Source organism: Aythya fuligula, chromosome Z (genome assembly GCF_009819795.1).
Source record: "Aythya fuligula isolate bAytFul2 chromosome Z, bAytFul2.pri, whole genome shotgun sequence".
NCBI lineage: Eukaryota > Metazoa > Chordata > Aves > Anseriformes > Anatidae > Aythya > Aythya fuligula.
Window position 1 is genome coordinate 22,617,625 of NC_045593.1, and position 27,590 is coordinate 22,645,214.

A 27,590-nucleotide genomic window follows, 5' to 3' on the forward strand; every position below is an offset into this window, starting at 1 on the left:
CCAGAGCTAGATACAGGCATGCCTCTGATGTAGCTCAGGCAGTGACTGTATTCACAGGTCTGAGCTGAAATGGTGCTTGTAAGCAAAGGAGGTCCAGGTGAAACTTCTCAAGGCCATCAAGGCATATTAACATGCTCTGGGACCTGACTGTGTTGGCTCCACAGATGGTCACTTGGTGTTTAAACTGAAGCTTTCAGTGTCTGAATTGCTGGTTTAATTGTCTGTGCTTGTTTGGTGCAGTTTACAAAGGTGTTAGGCATCTGTCATGTGCTTCATCTAATTCCTGAACGTGCACTCCCTCCTCCTTCCCCTGCTCCCCATTACCAGTTGACAGAAGTAATTTTTCAAGTTGTTGAATTTGTTAGTCTTTTTTCAACATAAAATAAAAAAGAAGGTGTTTATAAATCAGAATGAGGTTTTATTATCCACTCTATTACTACCATTACCCCTTTCACCATCTATTCTCTCAAACATTGAAATTTGTGACACCTTTTTTTTTTTTCTTTTTTTTAACAGAGTATGAAAGGAAAAAGTAAAAGCAGTCATGATCTACTGAAGGATGATCCACATCTAAGCTCAGTTCCTGCTGTCAAAAGGTTAATACAAGATTTCCATATTCCAGAGTAGATTTAATTTCAGAATGTTAGACCTGATGAGCATCACATATACTCATTGTTTGTCTGTTACTCTAAGAAAGTAAGACTGGCAGTGCTAGATCAGACCAAATCTTCCTCTAATGCTGTTTCCAACAGTAGCCATTGGCCCAACGAAGAATAAAGTATGGCAAACATAATGTCTCCCTGAGTAGTCTTACAGCCACCAACTACTTTCAGCTCAGAGGACTGTCAGAGTTTGATATGGTTCATCTATTTAGTAATCCTTAATTGAGTTCTCTTCAAAGTATTTATTCAGTCTCCTTTTGCAATGTTTTTTACGCTTCCTGTCTATTGCAGGAATAAGTACCTCCCCTTTTTGTTCTGAACCTAGCTGCTACTGGCCTCATTTGGAAAATTCTAGCTCTTAAGCAGAAGAGACAGTGAGCAGCCAGTCCCTGTATACCTCTCTTTACTACGATCCCTTCTTAGGCCATCTCTTTCCCAGCCAGAATTCTTAAAACTCACACAAATGGAAGATGTGTGAGTAGTTGTGTATCAGTGGTTATTCTTGTTACTCTTCTCTGACCTCCTTTCTGTTCTAAAATGCTTTTTAAAAATTTGTTTTTAATCTAAAGAAATTAAAAGTGAGGGTGAATAGTAAATTTATATGCTTGCATTAAGATGGTCTTTGGTTTTTCATTCTTAACTTCTGAATTGTTTTTTAAAACCTTGCTGATACATTTTCGTGGAATTAGCTCAATACTCAAGTCCAAGAATTTGTTTATGATCAGTGATGTTCAGCTCAGAGCTCCTTGTCATTTATGATTCTTTTTCGACACGTGCATAGCTTTACTTTTACCTACTACTTATTTCATCTCTTATTTTGTTGTTTCATCATTCTTGTCCTTCTGAAATTGATCTGTGTCTCCTCTTGTCTTCACTATCTTGAGTAACATTGTATCATCAAAAACACAGCAACCTGGCTGCTTGCCTACTTTGTTACTGAGTTTGGTGAATAGCTGGAAGACCTACCTAGCACACTACTTTGGAAACATACTGGTAGTCTTTGCTTCCAGAAGTAACTGTTTGCTGGTAACTTTTGTTTCATGTCGTTTAACCATCTATTTATTAGTGCATCTGCCATCTCAGAGCTATTTAGTTTCCTTAAAAACCTTTGGTTAGAGATTTTGTATGGGTCCAAATATATCAGACAGCTCATGTGTAGCCCATCCAAACTCATGAAGCTAACACGCACATCACAAGTCCCAAGTAGGCCATTTTACCTCTTACTTTAGCTCCTACTTGTTCAGTACTGACATGAGAATTATATACCAGGATATATCCAAAATATTTCATACTTTTAGATTATTTTTAAAATTCTAGTCTCCTGTTAAGAAATAATTACTTTGCAGTGAAACTTCTGGATTATTTTTAAATGAATTTGATGTCATTGGTTTCAACAAGCTCATTGTTTCTTTGAGCCTGATTAATTATTTATATGTGCACACCTCAAAGCCTTGAATTTGGGGACTCTTTCAATATTCCTTCCTTTTTCTAACATAACTTGTGTGACAGAATTGTAACAAATTTTGTCACAGAAAAATCTTCAAGGGTCTTTATTATTTGTTTGTGACAAATAACAGTGGATATGTTAGCTTTAGTATATCCATATGGATTCTTTTTTTTTTTAATGTGCTAAACCGTGGCTTTATAACAAATTTTTGATTTTAAATTCAGCCATCAGTATAGTACAAGTAAAGCATTCCTATTATAAAGAAGGCTTTCTGAAATACAAAACATTATTTGCAATGAAATCCTAGGAATTGATATGAGATCAAAAGCAACCATCTTAACAGTGTGTTATGATTTTTTTTTCTTCTAACAGCGATGTAGTGCAAAAGGTAGTCAGAAGACATAATGACGTACCCACTTGTGTATTTTATCTGACACTATTCTTGCACTGTTTAAATTTTTTACTTACACTCATAAAATGCTGCACTTAGATTGTGTCCATTGATTGGTTATGTTTTGGTCCAAATTGATATCCAGGGCTATTCCACAGTATTCTATCTACTTATCTAATCACATTCTTTTCTTGAACCAAAATTGTTTGACCTAAAGTTATAAAATAATCTTAATAATTATCATTATTATATTATTTCATCAAGAAGCTAAAAACTTGGCATTTTGTCTGGATAGCTCAAGATATACTTAGTAATAGGATATATCTATTGTATTGTAGCTTGAAGTTTTCTCCTGTGTTCTTAAACATTTATATTCAGAAAGGATTATGACAAATGATAGAAAATAATATTAATTGGTACAGTTAGAATGAGTGTGAAGATGATATAAATGACTAGGTTGACTAAAATTTCAAGTAGTTAAACAAAAATTTTAGTTCAAGACCTGTGTTTTTTAAATAATATCTTAATTTTGAAATACTAGAGAAGATTTAAGATTCTTTTTCATTTTTTTAGTGAAGCAGCAAATGAAGACATGAGTGAGGTAAGTAACTTTTTTTTTTTTTTTTAACAAATCAGTCTTTGTAGGTTTTTTGTTTCTTTTTATTATATGTGAATTTTATTTTCTTATGGAAACAAATGCTGCTGTTGAGGATTTTGACTGCTACATCAAGTCAGATTTTCAGCAAAAGACTGGTGGTTCATTCAGATCTGTAAGGTTTGGCCATTGTGAACATTGATGGCAGGGTGGAGATGCTTCTGCATGCCACCTGCTGGGTTTACAAACACCAGATAGTTCAGTCAGTAGATGGGGTTATGTGAAGGTTATGTACCACAGAGTGACAAACCATTAGTGAGTCCTAAAATTGCCAAGGGGGATGAGGGGGAAGAAGAGGTACAGAGGAATAAAATGAAATTTATCATAAATAATTATAAAACTAAAATCTAACCTCTGAAGAGGTTAGAAGGAGCTGGGAGTATTGGTTGGTAGTTGGCTCAATATGAGCCAGCAGTGTGCTCAGGTGGCCCAGAAGGCCAACAGCATCCTGGCTTGTATCAGAAACAGTGTGGCCAGCAGGGCTAGGGAGGTGATCGTCCCCCTGTACTCAGCTCTGGTGAGGCCCCACCTTGAGTACTGTGTTCAGATTTGGGCCCCTCGCTACAAGAAGGACATGGAGGTGCTTGAGCGGGTCCAGAGAAGGGCGACGAAGCTGGTGAGGGGCCTGGAGAACAAGTCCTACGAGGAGCGGCTGAGGGAGCTGGGCTTGTTCAGCCTGGAGAAAAGGAGGCTCAGGGGCGACCTTATTGCTCTCTACAGATACCTTAAAGGAGGCTGTAGCGAGGTGGGGGTTGGCCTGTTCTCCCACATGCCTGGTGACAGGACGAGGGGGAATGGGCTTAAGTTGAGCCAGGGGAGTTTTAGGTTGGATGTTAGGAAGAACTTCTTCACTGAAAGGGTTGTTAGGCATTGGAACAGGCTGCCCAGGGAAGTGGTGGAGTCACCAACCCTGGAAGTCTTCAAAAGACATTTAGATGTAGAGCTTAGGGATATGGTTTAGTGGAGGACTTGTTAGTGTTAAGTCAGAGGTTGGACTCGATGATCTTGAGGTCTCTTCCAACCTAGAAATTCTGTGATTCTGTGAAGAGAAATTATGAATGAATAAAAATCCTGTTGGAAATATTTCTTCACGGAAACAAAATTTCAATATCACTAAAAATAATATTGATGAAGTGTCACTTCTGAAAGATGGGAAATTTACAAAAAGTAAGCAAGTAGTAATAAATGGGACAAGCAACTAAAAATTGAGAGTATTTTAATTTCAAAGACATTGTCATAGATGGTGCAGGATAAAATTGCTTGCTGAAGTAAGAGTTTGCCCACAGCTGTAGGTGATGGGATAACACTTTGATGGAATAACACTTTGAGTTGCTGTTGAGACATGGATGTAATATTTGACTGGGATTATAATCCCATCTTCCCTAAATTGAATCCTCGCAAGTACTTGGCTTTTCATATCTGTCCACTGCGTAGGTCAGTACCTATCAACTGTTAGTTGGTGTACTGTGAAAAGTGAAGGACTGTGAAAGTACTGTGAAAGTGAAGGAAAGATTCAGTCTTTCCCATTCTTGCACCTGAACAAAAAGAAAATACTTCGTCGTTGCGTTATTGTTTTTTTTTGTTTGGGTGGTTGGTTTTATGTGAGTTTGTGGTCCTTTGGAGACCCAGGAGTTGGACTCATTAACCTTTGTGGGTGTGTTGCAATTCAGATACTTGTGATTCTTATGATTTCCATTCTGTTTCCTGTTGCCTTTTTTTACAAAGCATAGGTGAAGTACAGGTTCTTGGACTCTTATCTTCTGTAATTCCTGTTGTGCAGGAGCATTTAAGTATTTGAAGGGTTCTATGAATGTAATTAATAATTCTTCATATGTTCAAATATCTCATTGTTAAATGAGCTGTGCTTGGGGTTGAGGAATATTGAACAGGGACACCATAGGTGTATTTATTTAAATTTTCATTTTTTTAGCCTAGTTAATCTGAATGCTGTTACTTATTTCATAAGAATGACATCAAGCAGGAAATAAGGAAGTTTTTTCTTTCCACAGATGCTCTCCTTAGATTTTATTTCATTTAAAGATATTACCTAGAATCTAACACTTCAGGCAATTACATGAGACTTGTAAAGTAGTACAAGTACTTTATCATTTCTTTTGGATTTATTTCTGTTAACATGTTACAGGATCACTTTCTCCTTTACATGGCTGCAACACATTGGTAGTTTTATAGTCATCCTGTGAGCAAATAATTCTTCCAGATCTCTTTACCTCCCCAAAATTACAAGTCCTTAGTGTATGTGAGAAATTCTTGTTATTCTTGAAGCTCCAGACTTTGCTGTTCATGCAAATGTCATCTTGTTTCTATTATTGTAGTCCTCAAGGTCATCCATCCTTTGAGAGTCAGATCCTATGTATTAACAATCCCACATTGCTGCTTTTAAGCCTCTTTTTGTGCCTAAGTCATTAATAAAAACATTATACGTAGTGTGTTCACAAGACTGATTTTTTTTTCCCTACCAGTGACTTTCTTTTGTGTCCTTTCAGTAAAAGCTTGTTTTTATCTCCCTGTTTGCCAGCTGGTTACTGAACAGTAAGTTTCAGGTAGTACTATGGATAGATAGAATTTATATTCTTCTCTCCACTCCCCCAAAATCAATAATCTTCTCAAATGGCTAAATCGTATTAGATACGATTTAGTATCTAATCCTAGTCATTCTGGCACAAAATCTGCCATTACGTTTTTATTTCCAGAGCAAACTGAAGAATGGGAGCAACTCCACTCAATTAACAACAGCAGCAAACACTAGTTCTGCTTCCGGACAAGAAGTTTATCATTTCTTTGTCACCAAGGGAACACCATTATCCACCTGAACAGCAACTTTCCTCTGAAGTTGTCATGTAGACTGCTCTGGGCTGGAAATCTGTTAAATTTATTAGTTGGAAATGAGACGTCAGAAAAAAGTCTAAATAAAGTCAGATGTAGTTAATGAGACAATAGAAGGACTGAAAGAGGAGGCTGGGCAATAAGGGAGCCACTAGAGGGAAAGAGTTGAGGAGAGCTATATCATATATAAAACCTTATTAGAATTAAATTTGGCCTGAGATGTCAGGGGCAACAGGAAAGGACTCTATAGGTACATCAGTGATAAAAGGAAGAAGAGAGAAATTGTGGTCCCTCTCTGAAAGGCAATGGGAGACCTGGCTACCTGGGATATAGAGAAGGCTGAGGTACTCAATGATTTGTTTGCCTCAGTCTTCACCAGCAAGAGTCCTAGTCAAATAGCCTGGGCCCCAGAAGGCAAAGGCAGGGACTGGGATGATGAAGAACCTCTTGTTCTAAAAGATCAGGCTTGAGATCAGCTAAGGAACCAAAAAGTGCACAAGTCCATGGGACCTGATGAGAAACACACATGGGTCCTGAGGGAACTGGTGAATTTAATTGCTAAGCCACTATCCATCATATATGAGAAGTGGCAGTCTGGTGAAGTTCCCACTGACTGAAAGAGGGGAAACATGACCACCATTTTTAAGAAGAGACAGGATTTGGACTCTGATCCTTGTTGGATACCTTCCAAGTCAAGATATTATATGACTTATTAGAGTGGGTCCAGAGGAGGTCCATGAGGATGATCAAAGGCCTGGAACAGCTGTCCTGTGAAGACAGGTTGAGGGCGTTGGGGTTGTTCAGCCTGGAGAAGAGATGGCTCTGAGGAGACCTTATAGCAGTGTTCCAGTACCTAAAGGGGGCACACAGGAGAGCTGAGGAGGGACTCTTTGTCAGGGAGTGTAGTGATAGGACAAGGCATAATGGCTTTAAACTAAAAGAGAGTAAGTTTAGATTAGATATTAGGAGGCAATTCTTCACAGTGATGGTGGTGAGGTCCTGGCACAGGTTGCCCAGAGAAGCTGTGGGTGCCCCATCCCTGGAAGTGCTCAAGGCCAGGCGGGATGGGGCTTTGGGCAACCTGGTGTAGTGGGAGGTGTCCCTGCCCATGGCAGGGGGCTGGAACTTGGTGGTCCCTTCCAATCTAAACCATTCTATGTTTCTATTATTTTGTCAGTGTTTTTGTAAAATAAATGTGAAAAATTCTGTGCAGGTTGAGAAAAATTGAAGGTTCTGGAAGTGGTGGGTTCATCTGACTTGGACAAGTTGAATCATTTTCTGTCTTACGTTTTAAACAGGTATCCATGGAACCTTCCTCACAATTTTAAATTGCTACTTAGTACTTGCAATTCGTCTAGAGTTCTCATTGTTTTTCTAGACGTTCTCCTATCCATCTGTTTGTGTTTCAGTGGAATGTTCTTACCTAACTCCTAGCCAGATCTCCACCAGAAGTCTGTCTTTGTTCGTGGCTATTAAACACCTTGAACAAAGTCTTGTCATGTTCCTTTTCTGGATTCTGCCCCCCTGCCATTAAGGTCTGTTGTCATCCTGTCTTCCTGATAGCTTAGTGAGTAAACAAATGCTTTGGAAAGTTTGTTTGTTTTCTCTGTTTGTTTGTTTTTTTTTTTAACTCCTTTTTTCCTCCACTTTCCTTCCCTATCTATATGACCATGGTCATCATGCTATACTTGTGTGACTGACAAATAGCACACAAAGCAAATATGTTCTCTTTAGATTGATGATATCTTCTCCCAGTGCTGACATCCTGGCTGTATCCTGGTTACAGTACAGTTCTCTTGAATACGATTTCGAAGTCTGTTCTTTCTCTATGTATGGATAAAATGACAATCACATAGCATCTTATGCACTCTCTTGCTAATTAGCACCGCTGCAAAGCATCAAAAGATGTGTGATCTAGATTTTGGGTTGGCATCCTTCTATGGAGGATGAAGTGGGCTTCCTTCTTCAAGGAAGCTTTGCTGTGCAGAGGCATCGGTTCAGTCAAGTTGCTTCTTCGTAATTGTTGATAGGAATTAGTTATTTCTCCCCTCAAATGTCTTTAAATGGAGGTGGTTTATCCCCTTTGTCTTCATCTGGTAGGTCTAGAAGCACAATACCTCTGTAGGAAATGTGGATGATTGATTCCATAGGTTTTTGCAAACTCTTTTGATCCAAGTGGCATTTGTAAATTTCCTCATTGATGGCCAGTCCAATTATCTTACAGAATCATAGAATCATTAAGATTGTAAAAGACCTCCAAGATTATCTGGTCCAACCATCCCTCTACTACCAATGTGATCCACTAAACCACATCCCTAACCACCAAGTCCAAACGTTCCTTGAATAAATCCAGGGATGGTGACTCCACCACCTCCCTGGGCAACCCGTTCCAAAGCCTGACTGCTCTTTCTTAAAAGAAATGTCTCCTCATTTCCAACCTGAGCCACTCCTGGTGCCATTGAGGCCATTCCCCATTGAGGCCGACCCCCAGCTCCCCATGCCTTCCTTTCAGGTAGCTGTAGAGAGCCATAAGGTCTCCCCTGAACCTCCTCTTCTCCAGACTAAACAACCCCAGTGCCCTCAGCTGCTCCCCACAGGACTTGTGCTCCAGGCCCTTCACCAGCTTCGTAGCCCTTCTCTGGACACGCTCCAGTGCCTCCATGTCCTTTTTGTAGCGAGGAGCTTAAAAGTGACCACAGCACTTGAGGTGCAGCCTCACCAGAGCCGAGTACAGGGGGACGATCACCTCCCTGCTCCTGCTGGCTGCACTATTCCTGACACAAGCCAGGATGCTGCTGGCCTTCTTGGCCACCTGGGGACGCTGACGGCTCATGTTCAGGTGAGCATCAATCAGCACCCCCAGGTCCTTTTCCTCTGCACAGCTTTCCAGCCACTCTGCCCCAAGCCTGTAGCGCTGCATGGGGTTGTTGTGGCTTAAGTGCAGCACCTGGCACTTAGCCAAGTTGAACCTCATCCCACTGGCCTCTGTCCATCAATGCAATCTGCCTTGTTGGATCTACATTCTTGTCTAAATTCATGATAGGATAGTAGCCTTTTAGCAGGAATCTTTAATGAGTTTTGTTTTCTTTTAATGGAAGATTAAGGAAGTGTTTAATGTATTTTCTTGATCAAGTTTTGAATCCATGAACAACAATCAGACTAATACCACCTTGCTGTGAGACTTTCTGCAGACCTATAAGGGCTTAAAGTCTAGACTATTTTAGTTTTTTAAGTGTTACATAAAGATGTGGTTTGTGTATGATTTTTTTATTTTTACAGCTTTGCATTTTTGTTCCCTCTGAAGCAAATAAGGAGATACTTGTTTTAAAACTTTGCTTTGAAACATTTTTTTTAAATGGTGGGTGGTTTTTTTTGCTTGTTTGTTTTAGTAAGGGGTTATCTTTGTAAGAAGTTTCCATATTCAAAATTCTGTAATTTAAAACAAAACAAAAGCTAAAGGAGACATTTTCTAACTTTAAACCAATAAAGGAGGAAGAAGAAAATGATGAAGATGCTGATAGTGTAGAAGATGAAGCTGCTAGCAATGAGAGATTTCAAATGAAAGAACGTATTGCAAAAAAATTGAAACTTGATGCAAATGAAGCTGTTAAACCACCAGTTCAAGAGGAAGAAGCTAAGGCAGAAAAGAAAACAACCAGCCGCAGGCAAGTATCATACTTTTTTTTGTCTCTCCAGCTTGTTTACAGTTTTATTTTCTGTTCAATTCCAGTTTTACAGTTACGACATTGCTAGGTTAGCACTAAATTAAAATAATATCCTCTCTCAACTGTGAAAGATGAAATTGCCTGTTTTCTTATTTCTTAGTTTAATTTTTCAGTTTAAACCTTGGAGTTAAGCTACATTGCAGTTACACTACCTGAGCACTTTATTTGGGATGTTTTCTCTTTATTTTTCTCTGTGACTTATAAATTAAGAGTATTTGTATGTGTTTATCATGCTTTACTTTGTCTTTCTACATAGCTGTAATACTTGAGTTTGCAGATCCTCTATCTGTGATAATACATGGTGGTCATCCACCATTGGGACTTACATAAAGTCAAGGCTTCCTAGTCTACCATTGTTTAAGTCTGCTTTAATGCAGCAGTTGTTTTACAATGTAGCAGATTTTCAACACTGTAACTATGTTAAAAACTAAAACTGGGTTTATGAAGTTTTTAAATACTATGTTGGGCTGTTCTTAGAGGGTTGGAACATGTATATGTTTAGTAGTGTAACACTATATTCAAATAATTAAACTATCTCTAGTCAAATTACTATGTTTTTGTGGCAATATCACATAATGGCATAGGTTCTAGTCATGTAATACAACTATGCTAATTTTCAGGAACATCTGCACTGATTAGCACTCCATTTTCAGTGAGTTAACATGCCTTTTTGGAAATCTTGTATCTTGGAAATCTTGCTTCCAGAGCTTGTTTGGGAATTTTTGCATAATAGTAATTTACTAGGAACCATTACTGAGTATTTCAATAAATATGGACCTCAGAAATTACTGAACAATTTGTAGTTTTTTGCAGTTTTTGCAGTCTAAAAGTTCAATGGGTAAATTTTCTTTTTCAGTGAAACTTACTGAAGGGTGGGAGGAGGAAGCACCAAAAACATAATCAGAATTTGTACTCTAACTGTATACAGTTGTCACAAATAATTGTGTGATGAAATTACTCAGACTTTGCCTATTATGAATTCTGGGTGTGTAGTGGCTATGTTAAATTCTCTCCCAGAGCAGTTGCCTCTGAACAGAACCATCTCTTTTTCCTCTCTGCCATCTTTGAAATAGTGCTGTGTGGCTGCTTTGGAAATTGGTGATTGTACTATCTCTGCTGTAGACAGGTGATCCACAGGAAATACACTGATATCAAGCAGGATGATGGATAACTTGGATCCCCAAATGTAGTTATTAGTCCAACAGTTGAGACTGATACCTAATCCCAGTGATAAATTACATAAATATTTATCTTGTGTCAGTTAAAATGAATATATGTTGTTATGTGAGACAAGAATATATCGGGCAGTTTTCTGTCGGAGATCTTGTGGAAACATTGTGCTGATGCAGTTCCTGATTTCATAAAGAGGTAGTTCCTGTTTTTCATTACTGTGCCTCTGTGGTTGATTCATGCTACACTCTAACAACGTTTGTGGTGTTATCCATAATATTCCCCCGTACAGAATAAGTATAAGCTTCTCAGAGTCAATGAACTGCCCTTAATTGTGGAGTGATGTCTTAATAAATTCTGTGAAATCAGTCTTGGGAATTGTTAAATAATTAAGAATTACCTAGGCTAAGTCCTGGTGTTGTTACCATTGGATAAATAAAGATCAGTGTTAGCTGTGTCGTACAATGGAAAGGAAGGAGTGAGAAATTAAGGCATCCTCCATGGAAAGCTTTTTCTGGAAAAGGGTCTTCAAGTACATGGAAGCCAAACATTTTTAGAATAGCAAAAGAGATTGGACTCTGTACGTACATGCTACCTATGCATCAAACATGTTGACCAATCTGTTTGTTGTTTTTCAGGGATGCCTAGTAGAACCGTAAGTTTTATATATGTACCTAAGTTGTAGTAGCAAGTTCACAGTATGAGGGTGTAACACAAAGCTAGAGCATACTCTTAGGAATTTTTGTGTTATATTTTACCATATTTCAGAGACATTTGTGTAAGAATTCTGCAAGCTAGCTGTGCTTGTGGAAGGTCAGTGTGTTTTGCCTGTTTATTCTACTCTTTCAGGGCAGTTGCAGTAGTATTATAGCCAAATGAACTGTCAAGACGCAGAAGAGGGTTTTATTGAATGAATTTTTAGCAGCTGGGAGCAATAGCCCAGAGAGACACTGTTTAGTATCACAAGTGACATCAGGTTCTAGAATCTGTTTTATTCCACATCACAGTCTGGTGTTGTCTGGCATGAAAATCAAAGGCATTGTGCTGTTTATCCACAAGGCATTATTAACGTTGAATTCTGATACGATGAGATAAAGTTTATTATTTTCATTTTCTACAAAAGTGACCTTTTTTGTAAGCGTACCAAAGGTGATTGATAATATTTTCATGGGACTTCACCACCAACAGTAGTCCAAGTGTGTGCTGATCAGAGCATACAGAAATGTATTAGGTGAGAATATATTAAAAAAAAAAATAGATCTACCATACATAACTTGAAGAGGAATGTCTAGTAACATATTAGAGGGCCAAGAAATGTGTGATATCTTGTAGATTTGTTCATCTCATCAGATATTTAAATGCTTTAATAAAATAATAGAGCTGCTAAAAATGTTTTTTTCAGAGTCATGTCTTTTAACATGCATGACTTTTTCAACAAATCTGTATTCATTTGTATCAGTCATTTCTTTCAGCACAAATCTATGTGTGAAATGAGAAGTTTGCACATCAATTTCAGAGAAATAATATGGAAATAATAGTCATAATCTCAAATTCATGGTATTGAGATCCAGGACTGCTTCTTCTAAATGCAATTGTTCTTGGAGTGCTCAGATGGTGAAGTTAATTTTAGTAATTTCAGTATACATTTGAACCTTTTGTGTATGTTTTTAAAAATAATGTGAAGACACTTTCCAATTTTGTATTCGATATGAAACGTAAGGAAAAAAGTATTTCCCACTCATTCTGACAAGCTGAGAAATTCCAAAGATCTTTTGTTTCTATTGATGGATTAAATTTAAACTTCAAAATACAGAATGGTTGTTTACATGAAAATATATACACATAAAAGAAATGTCTGCCATCATTGCAATAGGAATAAAATTTAACATTTAAAAATTTAAAATGTTTTTTAAATGTTTAAAATTTAAAATTTAAATTTAAAACGTTAGTGGCTTGAGCAGTTCAGCTGAATGCTTCAAATTAAATGGTCCTTAGTTTGGTAGTTAAAAATACAGTTTTACATTTGTTTTCATCCTGTAGGTGGAGCTCACAGGCTACACATTTCTGGTTACTAGCTTTTAAAAACTCTTTCTGCTTTTTGTTTGCAAGACACACAGTGTACTAACAGAGTGTAATTTCAGCTGCATCCCTATCACAGATGTGCTATTAAATAGCAATGTAAAGTAATTGTGTGGAATAGCTAAAATGAGAAAAGAATGCTGACTTCTTCAATAGCTGAATCACTTAAATTCAAATGTTTGTATTTTCTCTTGTGTATTTTTCTCCTGATAATCCTATAAAGTGCAGTTGAGCTAAGTAATTTCATTTTCTTTTGGTTTATAAGCCATCGTCATAAAATCAGTATCTACATATATGTCAAAGGAGTAGCAATATAGTTACTATCACATTCCTTATTTTTTCTTGTAAATAGAATACATATTGCTAGGTAAAATTAATATCATCGTAGGTAAAATTAAAATAATCTCATGAAACTTTAGATGTCTACTGTGCATGTAGGTAAGAAATTACTTGATTCATTGTAACATAAAACTCTAGAACACTTTTAGAAGTATAATTCCTCTGACTTGTGTTTTTTGTTTGTTTGTTTTGTTTTTTGTTTTTCCATTTGTTGCAACACCAGGATGAAATAGCTAGTTTGTTTATAGGTAACTGTACTTGGTCAAACGACTGACATCCCTATCTTCATCTTGATGTCTAGGCATAGCAGTAATAAAAATAGCAGGCAAACATGCTCAAATTCATACTAAGTCTATTTCAGACCACTCAGTACAAGTTGTTTAAAAGCAATGTAGAATATAGTTAACACATCATAACATTTTATTAGCATCTGAATAAACATTGATGCACTGAGTGTGCAATATTTAAACATTGAGTATGAACTCGCTGCAAATGCTTTTGGAATACAGACTTCAAAATAGGTTTGTCTGTGGTTCTTTACCCTTATAAAAGATATGAGCTGAAGTACAAGAAACTTCATTTGCAGTTATGCAGATTGTCTTTTATGATCTTGGTCAGTTGTATGTGCAGTTATGTTTGTAACGCATTGAAGACCGTTTTATGAACAATTTTGTTCACAGATTCTGGGGTAAAGTGAGTAGGTTTTTTTTCCTCTCTGAATGTTGTGGTCTAATATAGTCCTTTAAATACATTTATTTAATATTTTCCCCCAGAAAACAAATTTATTGATGGATGCATCCTTAGAAATGAGCTTCTGCAATTCTAGCTTTCCAAAAAAATCAGACTGTTTTGCAAGACTTCAACTGTCCGTATTTTAGTAATGTTTTGATAAAGAAGATGTTTTAGTAAGATATTTAGTAAGACTGTAATGTTCCTTCATCTCTCTGTCTCCATCATAACCAGTGGTTCCTGAATGAAGGGAGGAAGGCAGAGTTTGGAGCTTGAACATAAGAGATCTTTTATTTATTTATTTATTTATTTTTTGTGGAACTGATAGATTATATCCTGTGAGAGGCAATTCTGAAGGGCCACTGAACTCAAGAGAACTGACAGATCTTCAAATACAGCTATGGTCTGTCCTAGTACCGGGGCAGCAGGGTGGGGGGCAGTGGGGAGCAAGCTGATCGGTCAAGAGAGCAGCTAAACTTTTTGTACTGGCATGAGTCAAGAGGGAAGTCGTGACTGATACCCAGTACAAAATGGATCTATACTGGAGGTGGAAGTGAGGACAATCTACAAATGAGGAATACGGAGATAGAGGAAAGTTGTCAATGCATGCAGTGATGATTTTACAAAAACCAAAGCTCAGCTAAAGCTGAAATTGGTAAGGAAATTAAAGGGCAACTGGAAGAATTTATACCACTACATGAAAGATTAAACACAGAAAAATATAGACCTCCTTCTGAATTAGTAACAGTGCACACAGGAATGACTGAGATTACTTGATGCCAACAAGGTCTTCCAAGGTTACGTGTCTACAGGAAGGTTTCAAAATGGGAGGAACTGCTAATAGTGGTAGAGGATTGAGTCAGGAATTAGTGAGAAATCTCAACCCAAACAAGTCTATGGGACTTAGGATGCATTTGAGGCTGCTGCAACAGCCAGATGATGTCACTGTGAGGCTGCTGTCTGTAATCTTTGAAACATTGTGAAAATCCTCTGACTGGAGGATGTTAAGATACTGTGCCCGTTTTCCAAAAAGAAAAAATAGCAATAATGATCTGGTCAACCTCATCTTGGCCCTTGGGTAAAACATAAGGCAGATTCACTTGGAAACTGTTTCTGGGCATGTGAAGGAGAAAAACACACTTTAGACAGTGAGGTTTATCTGTTTCCATATAGAACTGTTCTGTCTTCACAGTAATTACAATTTCCAATATATTAACTATTAAATAATAGCTAATATTATGTACTGCTAGCATTTTCTTAAAACAGATATCACTGTTACGACCAGGCCTTATCCAACAATACAGTTTGTCTCTTTGCTTTTCAGTTTGATACTGGGAAGTATAATATATACATTAATAGGAATGGCTGTTGAGTTCTGGAGTACAAACTTTTTTAGCAATTGACTTCAAACCTCACTGTACTTAACAAACTGCTGTTATTTTCATTCAGTAAATTCAGGTATTCTGTTAATAGCATTCTAAGCCAAGGGCGACCATTAGATAAAACACTTATCCTGCGCTGCAATTTACTGCCAGTTACCCCTGTATTGAGCTCACTGTTTGGCTACAGCTGAACAGGAAGGCATTCAGACGTAGTTTGTAGATACTGATAGTATAGTTTGGCCCATATTTGGTTGGACAGTGCAATCTGTTCCAGACACCTTACCCCTAAGAGTATTTTATACGTTTTTTTAATTTTAACTTGCCTGTGTTCAGCTTGCAACCAGTGCATTTTTTATTTTTTTTTTTTCTGTGTGTTTTTTCTGAAGTTCGCTACAGTGTGCCATGTTTTCTGTTTCTTCAGCTACTTCAGCTTTCTTCAGCCAGTCTTCAGATCATTTTGTGGCCTTTCTGTTCTTTCTCCAATTTTTCAACATTCTTTAAAGAGCTTTGATCAGTAATCTTGTTAGTGGCACTGGTGCTGTATGTAGAGAGCTACAACATTTTCTCACTTCTGCTCCCTGTTTATTCATACAATGATCACATCAGCCCTTCGTACCAGTATTCCACTCAGATTTTTTTAAGTTGCTAGGGTTTCCAGACTGTTTTCAGTCACTGTTCTTCAAGAACTTGTTTCACATTTTGTTCCTGCTTCCTTGACTTTAGCAATTAGTTGTTGTAGGCTTTTGTTTTAGTCTATGTTAACAAGTACAGATTAACAGGCAATCGTGATAGGATAATTTGCCATCCTGTGAGAGTTTGTGTGATTCAGTAGCTGTGGATTTGGTATGGAATTCCCTGGAGTGAATAGATACATTCCAGTCATTTGGAACTATTGGCAGCTATTTTAAACAATAAGTCTGTAACCTAATTCTTAATCAATAAAGATGTTCTTCCATCCTATTTTTTATTGCTGACTTTTTAAATAGTTTTGTTTTGTTTCATTTTTGTTTTTTTTTTTTGAAGGTACTGGGAAGCAAGTTTTCCTGATTTCATGTAATCAAGAGGGGTTATTTGGATTGACTCTAAAATTAGCTAGGGTTAGCAACTAGTCAGGAACTCACAATGAATTCTACTAAGAAGGTATCTGATAGCGTAACTGTTCTGACTTAATGCTCCTCTGAAACCTTTTTAGTTTTGATGAGTATGCTTTTCCTGTGGGAAAGTTTTTGTTGGATTATTTTACTATAGCTTGATTCAAGAAGAGTACGTTTTGTGTATTTAATCCGCTACCAGTCAAACAAAAAAGTGCCAATAAAATTGACATAAAATTTGTTTAAACAGTGAGCTGAGCATATGTAAAATTATTAGTTTTCATTTCATTTTTGGATACATAATGGAACTAATAGGTATAGCTACAGCTGGTTATGATACAGATAAAACCTATTGCCTTTTTATCATGACCTCCTAACTTTGGGTCCAAAGGTCTTCTGTACCTAAGACATAAAGTGACAGATTTTAGAATAATGGAAAACATCTGATAGGTTTTAAAGAAAAAAAAAATATTATCATTGTTGGAACAAACTGAGATTAAAATCCGTTGCTAGATTGCTGTACTACTGAAAAGATTATTGCATGAGCTTGCCTTGATGTTTGCAGAGTATCTTGTGTTCTTGCATTTTTTCATACATTATTGTGCCTTCAGGTCTTTGTTACTGTGGTGGCTGTATTTTAAATTTAATTCCATGTTCTTCAATGTTTTGAGTTTCTACATACTTACAAGTGTTAATAATACTTGTTTTTCATCCAACAGTGGAAGTTTAGTCATAAATATTTTTATTTTATTCAAAGTCATTAATTACATACTTAAAAGACGACGTTCACTTTGTGATTATTATGCTCCATCTGTGTGCATGTTCATTTATTTTGACTAGGAGCAATCAAGAGTCATAAACTCACAAACCAGTTTGTTTTTATAAGTTTTTGCAGTGAATTATTTTCTGCTCCACCCTAAAAGAAATGTCCAAAACTACCTTAAACTCTTAACAGATTAAATTGAGAAATTCTAATTTTATGAAATTCTAATTTTATGAAAAAAAAAAATAATCACGTACATAGTCCTTTTTCCAATATAGTAAATGGTGCATGTAATTAGACTATATCTTTGCTAGATAAAGAGGACTATATTTAAAATGCATTGTATTGGTTTGAAAATTGACTGGGTAATGATGATTACATAACAAATACGACAAATATATATATTTTGTGTAATATGCTGCAATAAGATGACAACTGTAGAGTTTTAATGATTTTCATTTGAATTCATTGTATTTTGTGTAGCTTGTGTTTCAAATAGGACAGTTAGGAGAAATAGGAGAACTATATAACAAAATAGGAGAGCTATAACGTGCTTTTGGGGGTAAAAGACATGTATATTTATATTTTATGACAAAAATATATGTAACTTTTCTTCTGAATACTAATAATTTGCTCTTCTATGCATCCTTGTATTAAGATGTATTGTGTGCTGTACCTTTGCAAAACTATGGTAAACATAAAACTTCCACTGTGTGAAATCCAGCATTCCTTACCCTGCTCTCCAAGTTCTCATGTAAGGTATAGTATATAATCAGGAAACAATTTATTTTTTTTTAATTTTTCTGGGTACTTACCCAGAGTTTACTAGCAAATTCCCAGAGCTCCACCTGCTAGAGTTCTGTATACTGAGAGGCCATCCTTACATCCACAAGCTCATGTGGTTTGCAAGAGAACATAACAGAACAGAAAAGTGAAGAAAAGTGTTATGGGAGAACCATTTATGATTTTTTCTGTTAGACATCAAAGATGTTATGTTTTGTCTACTACAGTCTCACCTCCTTTAATGTTGACTTGTACCATAATACGGTGACAGAAAATGTCACAGATTTATCATCTTGAAAACAGAATTTACGGACTACCCAAGGGAATTTATGGACTACCCAAGGGAATTTTGCTCTTCAGAACTGTGTCATACTATTTGTTGAGTAGAGTGTAACTCCTATTTAATAATCTATAAAATTCTAACTGATATTTCTGGAAAAGTGCAGAAATTGAACTTCAAGTTGAACTTCACTGCAGTGCTGAACTTCAAAGTATCATGGAAGTACCAAATCCTCCTTACTAGTAGTAGTCTTGCTCAAGTGGAAAATATTAGTGTTTGTCTTAAATCCTAAACTTTAGAGACTTTTATTATACTAAAAAACTTGGAAGTGTACTGAGTGTTCTGCTATTTGTTCATCAGTAGTTGATATATTTGGATTCCTATGTTCTGTTCTTTCACTCTTGGTGTGAGATGTTATTTCAAAAGCTCTTTGGAGATGCAGTACTTTGATGCAAAGCACCACGTAAATGAAGCATGCTGATGAATCTTCTACTTGGAAAATCAACAGTGATGTAAAGCTGTGTGGTTTTAGGCTTTTGGTGCTTTGTTGTTGTTTAGTTTTGTTGTTGGTTTTTGTTTTTGTTGTTTTCAGCTTTACATTGGTAAAGATTCCACTTTCAGAAATACAAACCAGTATGGTGGTATTTCAGTTTCCCTGTTGTTGTGTATCTTGATTAACCTGTGTCCTGACAGAATTTCATTAGGTTAGTCATTTGCCTTAAATACAGCAGATTTTGCTGTTTGTCATATAAATCCGTTAGAAGGAACTAATTCAAGCAAGTGAACTTGGCTGTGGGAGATCCAGCAAGGACATAGGAGATTATAACTTCTATGCTATGTTTATAGTATCTACACATATTTTTATTATATGTGAGGTAAGTTACTCCATTAAGTGGCTTCACAGCAGAATATTACAAAAAGCTGCTGCCACATGTCAAAATCAATGTATTTTCCTGTTTTGCTTCATAAATGTAGATACATGTACATACAGTCCTTGCCACACAATCTCAGATTCAGCTCAAGCTCATAATTGTGACATGCTTTGGGTGGGACCTCTACCTTTGGAGAATTTAGACTTTATGTCAGAAATGACTTAAAATAATGGCCTATGAAAAACAGGCCATTCAGTGTAAACCTAGTTTACACTGAAAATGTATTGTACTGGTTCTGATTTATGCATGCCTACTGTGGCTTTGCAGGTGGAAATGTTTTGAATCCTGAATTCTGTAAGCCTGTGTTACCTGAGAGAACATTACCACAGCTATAGTAAGCAGATGTGTGAGGTGGAACTACCTGCTATAAAAGGGAAGACTTCTTTTTTGCTTCCCCACCGTGGCATTGCAAAGAAGGATAGACACATATTGACAGAAATTTGGTGTCTAGCCTAACAAGATAGTAAGGGTGGTGTTGGTGTTATTATGTTATTATGACTTTCATGAAAGAATCTGAAAGGGAAATGTATTTCCATGTATTCTTTTAAATCAGTGCAGTTCTTTTCCAGTTCCATGGTTGAGAGTGTCTGATTAATGTAGTGGCTGTTTTAAGCTTCTGCCTCTTGAAAAATACAAACATAGAAACTTTCACATAACTAGTATTTGTAATATATAAACTGCAGAGTGTTTTGGTATCTGTTTGTCAAGGTGTTTTTATAAGTTAGATACCTGGAAAAGGCAAGATAGATATTTTTATGATTCATTGTTTGATCTTGGCTATGGGTAATGTTAAGTTAGCAAAACATATGCACAAAAATTCTCTTCGGAATTTAGAGGAGAAAAAAAGTTTAATCCTATATACATGTATTTTCAGGATTGTCTGAAAGAAGGGGAAATGGTTTCTGAATCTTGTGTCCTACCACCATCCTAATTTTGTATTGATACCCTACACAGATTCACCTGCAGGCCACGTAATACCTTACAGTCATGCTTGTCTGATGTTTGTTGTCTACATGCCTGATGTTTGTTTTGATACACATCCACATTAGTGTGTGATTGGTATGGCTTGTGTGGCTTACCATGGCAGATAAATTCAATGTAGGTTGAAATATATGTAGCCATGAAATATAGATTGAAATTGGTAATTTCTAAATAGCCATTTATCCACAGTCATACGGAAATTACTCAGTTCTGCAAATGCTTATGTGACTCAAATTGTACTGGTGAAAATACTCATGTAAGTAAAAGTTCATACAAATAAGCCTGAGAACCACTGAAATTCCTTTGGACTGGAATTTGACAATCATCATGTGGTATGAAGGATAAAGGAGAGGGAAGAATATTTTGGGTAAAGTGACAGATCAAATCCTTACCCTTGGGACTCAGTAACTTTTCTTTTTCCTAAGGCTGTCTCAAGAGATTATTGCCTTCCTTTCCTGTCCCCTGGGCCACTTGTTCTTGTCATTTTTTCCTCAATTAGAGCATTACAGTTACTTAAGGAGTTCCTTGTAATACAGTCTCTGATTCAGTTCTGGTGAAACATCAGAAAAGTCAGCTACAGAGGCAGGGCCAGAAGTCAGCTATCAAAGTTGAGAGACTTTTAAGCAAGTTCTAATGCTCTAGAAAGCGTTCATGACCTTATACCCAAGGCTCACTGTATAAATATATTGGCATCAGTATTAAGAAAGAATCAGAGACTGCATCTTGTTGAGATTAGAACTTCAAATGCTACTTGCTTTGTTGCTTTCTTTATATCATCCTTACCACATACTTTATTTGCCATGTTTAAATCGTATCCATTCTATTTAAAACCACTGATCAATTACTTTTTTGCTGATGAGATCCTCTTTTTAATTACTTCAGAAAAGTCTCTTCTTTGGGTTGAAAGGAAAGGGACCTTAAAGGACGCATTCCAATCCCCCGGCCCTGGGCAGGGACACCTCCCACCAGACAAAGTTGCCCAAAGCCCCAAGGACTTCCAGGGATGGGGCATTCACAGCTTCTGTGGGCAACCTGTGCCAGTGCCTCACTGCCCTAATAGTAAAGAATTTCTTCCTTACATCTAATGTAAATCTACCCTTTCATAGTTTAAAGTCATTATTCCTTGTCCTATCACTATGTAATTGAAGGAATGATCTTCTTCTCCTTTGATAAAAATCAGTCCTTAAGGTTTCTGTAAGTTTAAGAATCTGGTGTGTTCCTTTTCATTTGCATTTTTATGTTTTGTTGAAGAAATTCAGTATTTCAGTAATGTATGATTGACATACAGGAGAGAAAGGTTACTTCATAATTGGTTTTAGAAATACTTTATTTTTCTGAGTAAGACCATACACTTAATGCTAAGGATAGCATTATTCATTTATTATTTTCAGAATAATATAGATTTTTCTGTATTCTTTACCGTAATAACATTCATTTTAAACAAAAAAATAATCCCAGACATGCTCTTTGTAGAGTTAATGATTGGCAGTAACTTTAAAGCTGTCTATACTATATTAAACACAAACCCAGATTGTTTGGGCACAAAACCCAGAATCCCAGCACTGAGATTTTTCTTGGCTAAGCATCAAAGCGTGTTAATAGGTATAGTGTTAGCCTGGGACAAAGACTGGATTGTTACTGTGGTATATTTCATCCTGCTGCTACTTGGCAGGAGTCAGTGTATTTTTAGGTGAAGTTTGTGTGTGCGTTTGTCTAGTCACCTGGAAAAAAGGATGCGTAGATGACCCGTGAAAATGCAGTTAGCATGATGGAAGGTGAGAATGTGTAATCCTTATTATACAGTGAATTGTTAGCACTATATCGTGGGCAAGATATCATTTCAAAGCACTGGAGTGCTCTCAATTGTTTAGCTGAACATGTGACTTTTTTTTTCTTTCTTTTTTTTTTTTTTTTTGTAACATAACAAGAGGGATTTAACAGTGGTATAGCTATGTACTTTTTAATTGCTAAATGTTCATGCTCCATTTCCTTTCTTTGTCTCAACAGAGTTGAGAAGCATGGGAAGAGACATTTTGAGGGTTTTGTTTCTAATACAGAATACATTTTTTGGTAAATATGATCAGTACATCTTAAAGTTATACTGCAGTGAAGGATGACTATAGTATGTTAAAAGGTTTTCTCGATTCTTCACATCTGCTGTTTGTCTCTAGAGAGTCAAGTCATGTTATAATTGAATACTTTTACTATTTTACATGCCTCACTAGGAGGCAAAATAGGTAGTAGATTTTTTTAATATACTTTAGAACCTTGGTTATCAGATTCTGGTTTTGGAATCTGTATTTAGTGATGTTGCATAAATAAAAAGAAGTGAAACTCATTTTATGGCTAAATGGTTGTTACATTTTTTAGAGTAATAGTTAACCTTACATAACAGTTAATAGTAGTTAGTAGTTTGCTAATAGCAAAACAAAATAAAATTATCACCTCTGTGAGTTGGGCAGATTTTATTCGGGAACCTTTCAGACAGTAACAGTAACTGCTACTAAACTGTTTACCGTATCACAGGTCCTCCCACCTGCCCATTGTAGCTACTACACCGTGTTGATAAACTGGCACGTTTGATATGCTTCTGCATCCTGTTTTATAATGCTTAACACACAGATCATTTTTTGTGTACATATCTGAGTTTTACGCAAGTCCATTTGTCACTTGTTGTCAGGTGGGATAATAAATTTTCCCTTTTTTGGGGAGGTGGGGTGGGATGGAGAATCTTAGGAAATTGTTGCCTTTTTAAGACAATTTTCTCTACAAATCAAAGCATAAAGAGCATTTAAAACTGGATTACAGTGTTACTTTAGAGACGAGCTTGATATAAATTACTGTGTAAATCAACAGAGTTATTCAGTTGTAAACTTCTTTCAAAGTTCTGTTTTTTCTTCACTTGTGTCAACAGGGGAGCTCAGCTTTCTTTCATTGGAAGCAATGAAGTGCAGGGCAATCACCTTTTTCTTGTACATCTTTTATCTTTGTTATCCATTGCTGAAAGCACTTATTCCCTTTTCTGCATTCATCTTCCACGGGTATATAGATAGGTTTTCCAAAACAAGACACCTGGAAAGGAGAGTATTTCTTTTATGGCTGCGTATGTTCAGCAACATCACTTTTTGATTCTTTGCCACTAGCTGAATTATAATCAAAAAAATTTTTACTCCTTTCCCTTTTGTTGTTAGGCTTCTACTCAGCTTTCAGTCCAGTATCACTTTGCTTTAACAGTTGGGCCTACTGAATATCACTTATATTCTACTTTCCTTTGTAAATATTTCATTTTCAATTTTCTTTGTCGGCTGTTCCTCACAGGAATTTACATTACTTTTTTTTTTTTTGGAGGGGGGGAAGGGGGATTGCAGCTGGCAGTCTGTTGTTAAATTGTAGTTGAAATCTACCACAGAATATTTACTCCAATTGAAGAAAACTTTTAATATTGAAACAGGGGTTATACATCAGCTATTCTAAGTCACTTTGACAATTTTAAGTTAAATGGTGTCAGTTCTAAGTACAACAATTTCTGTACAAAGGTATGTATAATATTTGTGAATGCATTTATATCTACAAAAAGTACCAGCAGTCTACCTTATTTTTATGTTTTTCATATTTTGAAAGGACATTTTCATGTTGTTTTTTTGTGTTTTTTTTTTTTTTTTCCACAGATAAATTTATATTAATTATCAATAGTTAGTTGCATTGGTGCCTGCATACTTCTGGTGGATATTGCATGAATTGTAGAGATTTGATTTCCGGAATGCTACTTCAGGTTAAATGATTCTTCATAAATCTTCCTTCAATATCTCTACCAATCTAACTTACAATTAAGTTGAAGGCATGTAGTATTCTAGCTTAGGAGTAAACTTGATCCTTATATTTAAACACAAAAAAAAAAAAAAGCTGATTTTTTTTAGAACGGAAGATCAGAATATCCTAAATTGACCCTCACTTTTCCAAACAGAAGCTTTTTAAATATAAATATGCATTTTTACTATTAGGAATCTAAACACCATTGTTAGTATTAAAAAAAAAAAAAAAAAAAAAAAAAGGAATGAAAGGGAAAAAAAGCAAACCAAACAGTGAGCATTACACTGTTCTTGTAGTCTTCGTCCTTTCTTTAACACTTTCAGGTATTGCTGGGGAGATCATTGTGGACTGTGTTTAATAGGTTAGCATTCCTGGCCTAAATCTGCAGTGAAGTTCACAAATCCATACTTGAAAAAGGTTTTCAGTTGTTCTTTATGATTTATTCAGTGATAAATGTGTTGTTTCCTCACAGTCATGAATTTCCAGAATGAGAAGGCTATGGCTGTGCTTTAATTCAAAATTATATAACAGATTCTATGGAAGTTAAAGCAATGAATGTGTACTACCGTTTCTTCCATAAACAGCCCAGTTTTTATGGTAGAGGGTAGCAGCTGCAATTTCAGCCTGTGTGTTCTTAATATCTTACTAATGGTTGATGAATTTTCACAAACATATTGTTAAATATATGCTACTTCTGCAAAAGCTCTCATAAAAAAAAATGTTACTCAATTTTTATACAAAATTAGTCTGTAATATTTTCATAATAAGGTGTCGACAGTTTTAAGCTTTATTTTCTTTTTGTGAATATATCTTTGCTCATGAGATCATGTTTTGGTAAGGAATTTGGAGTTTGGGTGTTTTTATTCCCCTCAGTTTCTTCTCTGGAGAGTACTTGCTAGACATGAGTGGTAGGTTGCATAATTTTCTGCAGCTTGATTTTTTTGTATATTTCTGTAGATGCAGGAGTCTTATTTGAGATCAATGGAGTAAAACATGTCACTTTAAAGCTAGATCCTCTAACCTCTTCCTGCAAGTGTCATGATTTCTGTAATTAATGGTCTTACTAGCTCACTTGAGTAAATTCAGTAAAACTGACTAAACATGGTAATAAGCTTTACAATAAGTTTTAGGAGCTATGTTTTAGGGAATGAACTTCTGAGGTTCATTGCTGGGCAGACTTTTTATTGGTCAAGAGTCAAGAATATGTACAAACTGAAATACTCCCTTTTTGATCAGAATCCCTTGCACATAATTAAGGCAAAGCTATGTAAATAAAATGGATTGTTTTTGAGAAAAAGCACTGTGTTGTTTTATTCAGCAACTGTAACTTTAATGAGTTTCAGTGCTTGTGTTCCATAGAGAGTGTATACAAACTGATTTCTGTTTCTTATGATCACTTGACTTTAAAGTAAGTTTAAGTATGGAGAGCACAGTAGAGTTTCACGTTAATTATAAGCAAGAGAAACTATTTTAGATGTTTTATAATAAATGTATTCCATGAAAATTACCATCAAAAGCACTTGCATTGGTTAGTTCTGCAGTAAGATCTAAGATGTATTAAACAAGATTCGGAACAGAATTTGTGTCGGCAGGAATAAAGAAAACGCAACTTGAGTCCTTATAAGGGTATATCTGCTTCTAATGAGAAGAAGCTGTTTATCTAATGAAAATGGAAAACATCCAAAAACCCTGGACTTTCAGAGAATAAGGCAGAAAAGACTGCTATGATTATTTAATCCAGTATTTTACCTAACAGAGCACACAAGGCTGTGAAATTCTTTTATCTCACTCTTATCTTTTGAAGGAAAAAAATACCTTTTTAGCACTGAAAGATACCCCACTAAAATTTCTTTGGTTAATTGCTGTTCTCATTAAAGGAATAAAAATAGTGCTTTTTTTCAGTCTGCCTTTTGTCTTGCTTCATATTGTGGCCATTAGACTCTTGTCCACTTTTGTTGCTAGCCTTCTGTTAGCACATCCATGTTTGCTTGCAAATTGTGACCAAATCACCTCTGAGCTTGGTTTGATAAATTGAGTAGATTGAGCATTAACCTTTCCTTTTGAGGCATTTTATTTCTCCCTACTCTTTGTCATGTGTAAACTTGGTCAGAAATCATTCTGTTTTATTCCTTCTCATGAGGTGATTTGACAGTCTCTCTTCTCCTTATGTTTATAAGTAGTAAAATTTTATTAAGTTAAAATTAGTAAAATTAGTTAAATTTATTTTGTGGTTCTGTGGTAATGGCTGCCGTATTTTTTCTAAAGAACAGGTTATTGGTGTCGGGATTATAATTATCTGAGTTATATTTTCTATTTGTAAATATTAATATGCCATTACAGTCATTTTCTCCCTACTCTATTCCTTCACTTCTCTATAATTTCCATTCTGTTCTGTTATTCACAGCCAGCATTGCTATAGTTCAGAAATCTCTTTTTAAGCTCATTTTTTTCTAAAAATGTTGAATGCAAATTGCCTGATCCTGTTGCTTTGTTGTACCGCTTAATTTTTAGTAGCTGTGCTTTCCATTTCGGAGGGATAACTAAAGAAGACAGTAAAAATGTATCAGCTCCTTGTATCATACCTGGCTTTCTTGGAGAACAGAGCTATTGAATCACTTCATTTCTACATCTTTAGTCTTCTTTGTATTTTAGACTTTAATCCCTAACTTAAAAATAAAATTCAGAAATGTTTTTATATATGTGCTCAAAGGTGCGCACCTGTATAATTTTACCTGTCTATTGCCATAAATAAATGGACAGCAGTTATTTAATGATCACTCTTCTATTTAAAAGTATTTACCCTGTTACAGTAACCTCTCTGATGCCAAATTAAGATTTATTTTTTCATTTTTGATACCATTTTTATTCAGGTATAAACAAGTCACAGTATTTTAACATTGACACACCAGATGATACAGATTACTCAACAGTTAAATGAACCTGTTTCAAAGGTATTTAGCTAAAGTGGTAGTTATGTATCTACTTGGCAAAAAACACTAGGAACTCTCTCAGGATATTGGTAAATATAATATCGAGGTACACAAGTGTCTCTTCAGGAGCCAGCCTTAATTCAATACGTGCAATACTGCATTAGACTGACAGGTCATGTTGAAGCTGAGTTGAAAACCATGAAGTTACCTGTTGCTGCTCCAAGTTTGTGTGCTTGGAACACAAGGAGGGTGGCATGACAGACCTGGCCTCTCACACGTTGTTGTGAGAGTTTTATTTTTTTCTGGTTTCTGTCCCACTGAAGCCATCTTTACACTTTCCAGACTTCATCTGTCTCTGGAGATGGCTGTTACATATGAGTCTTGTCAGCCAGTTGCGTTCACACGTGAATTGTCTGACAAGATGTTTTGTGAGCTGCTACTGGATTCTCACGGTTCTTCACATCAACAGTTGCTAATGCTGGGTTGGACTAGTAAACCATGATATGCCCCCAGTTACATCCATGTGATCAGTGACGGGTGGATTTTGTAGTACGCCTGTTGTTTGTGTCCTGGCTTCAGAAGCATACGTATCTGCAG

General features: G+C 36.1%; 1 protein-coding gene across 1 annotated transcript in view; it reads left to right on the forward strand.

Annotated features, from left to right (window-relative positions):
* Nucleotides 1–27,590, forward strand: part of CWC27 (CWC27 spliceosome associated cyclophilin) — a 125,917-nt gene that overhangs the window by 9,591 nt on the left and 88,736 nt on the right. Inside the window, exons 8-10 of the mRNA XM_032205612.1 lie at nt 517–596; nt 3,074–3,101; nt 9,489–9,664. Of these exons, the coding sequence (XP_032061503.1) occupies nt 517–596; nt 3,074–3,101; nt 9,489–9,664 (284 nt within the window). The remainder of the gene's footprint in view (nt 1–516; nt 597–3,073; nt 3,102–9,488; nt 9,665–27,590) is intronic.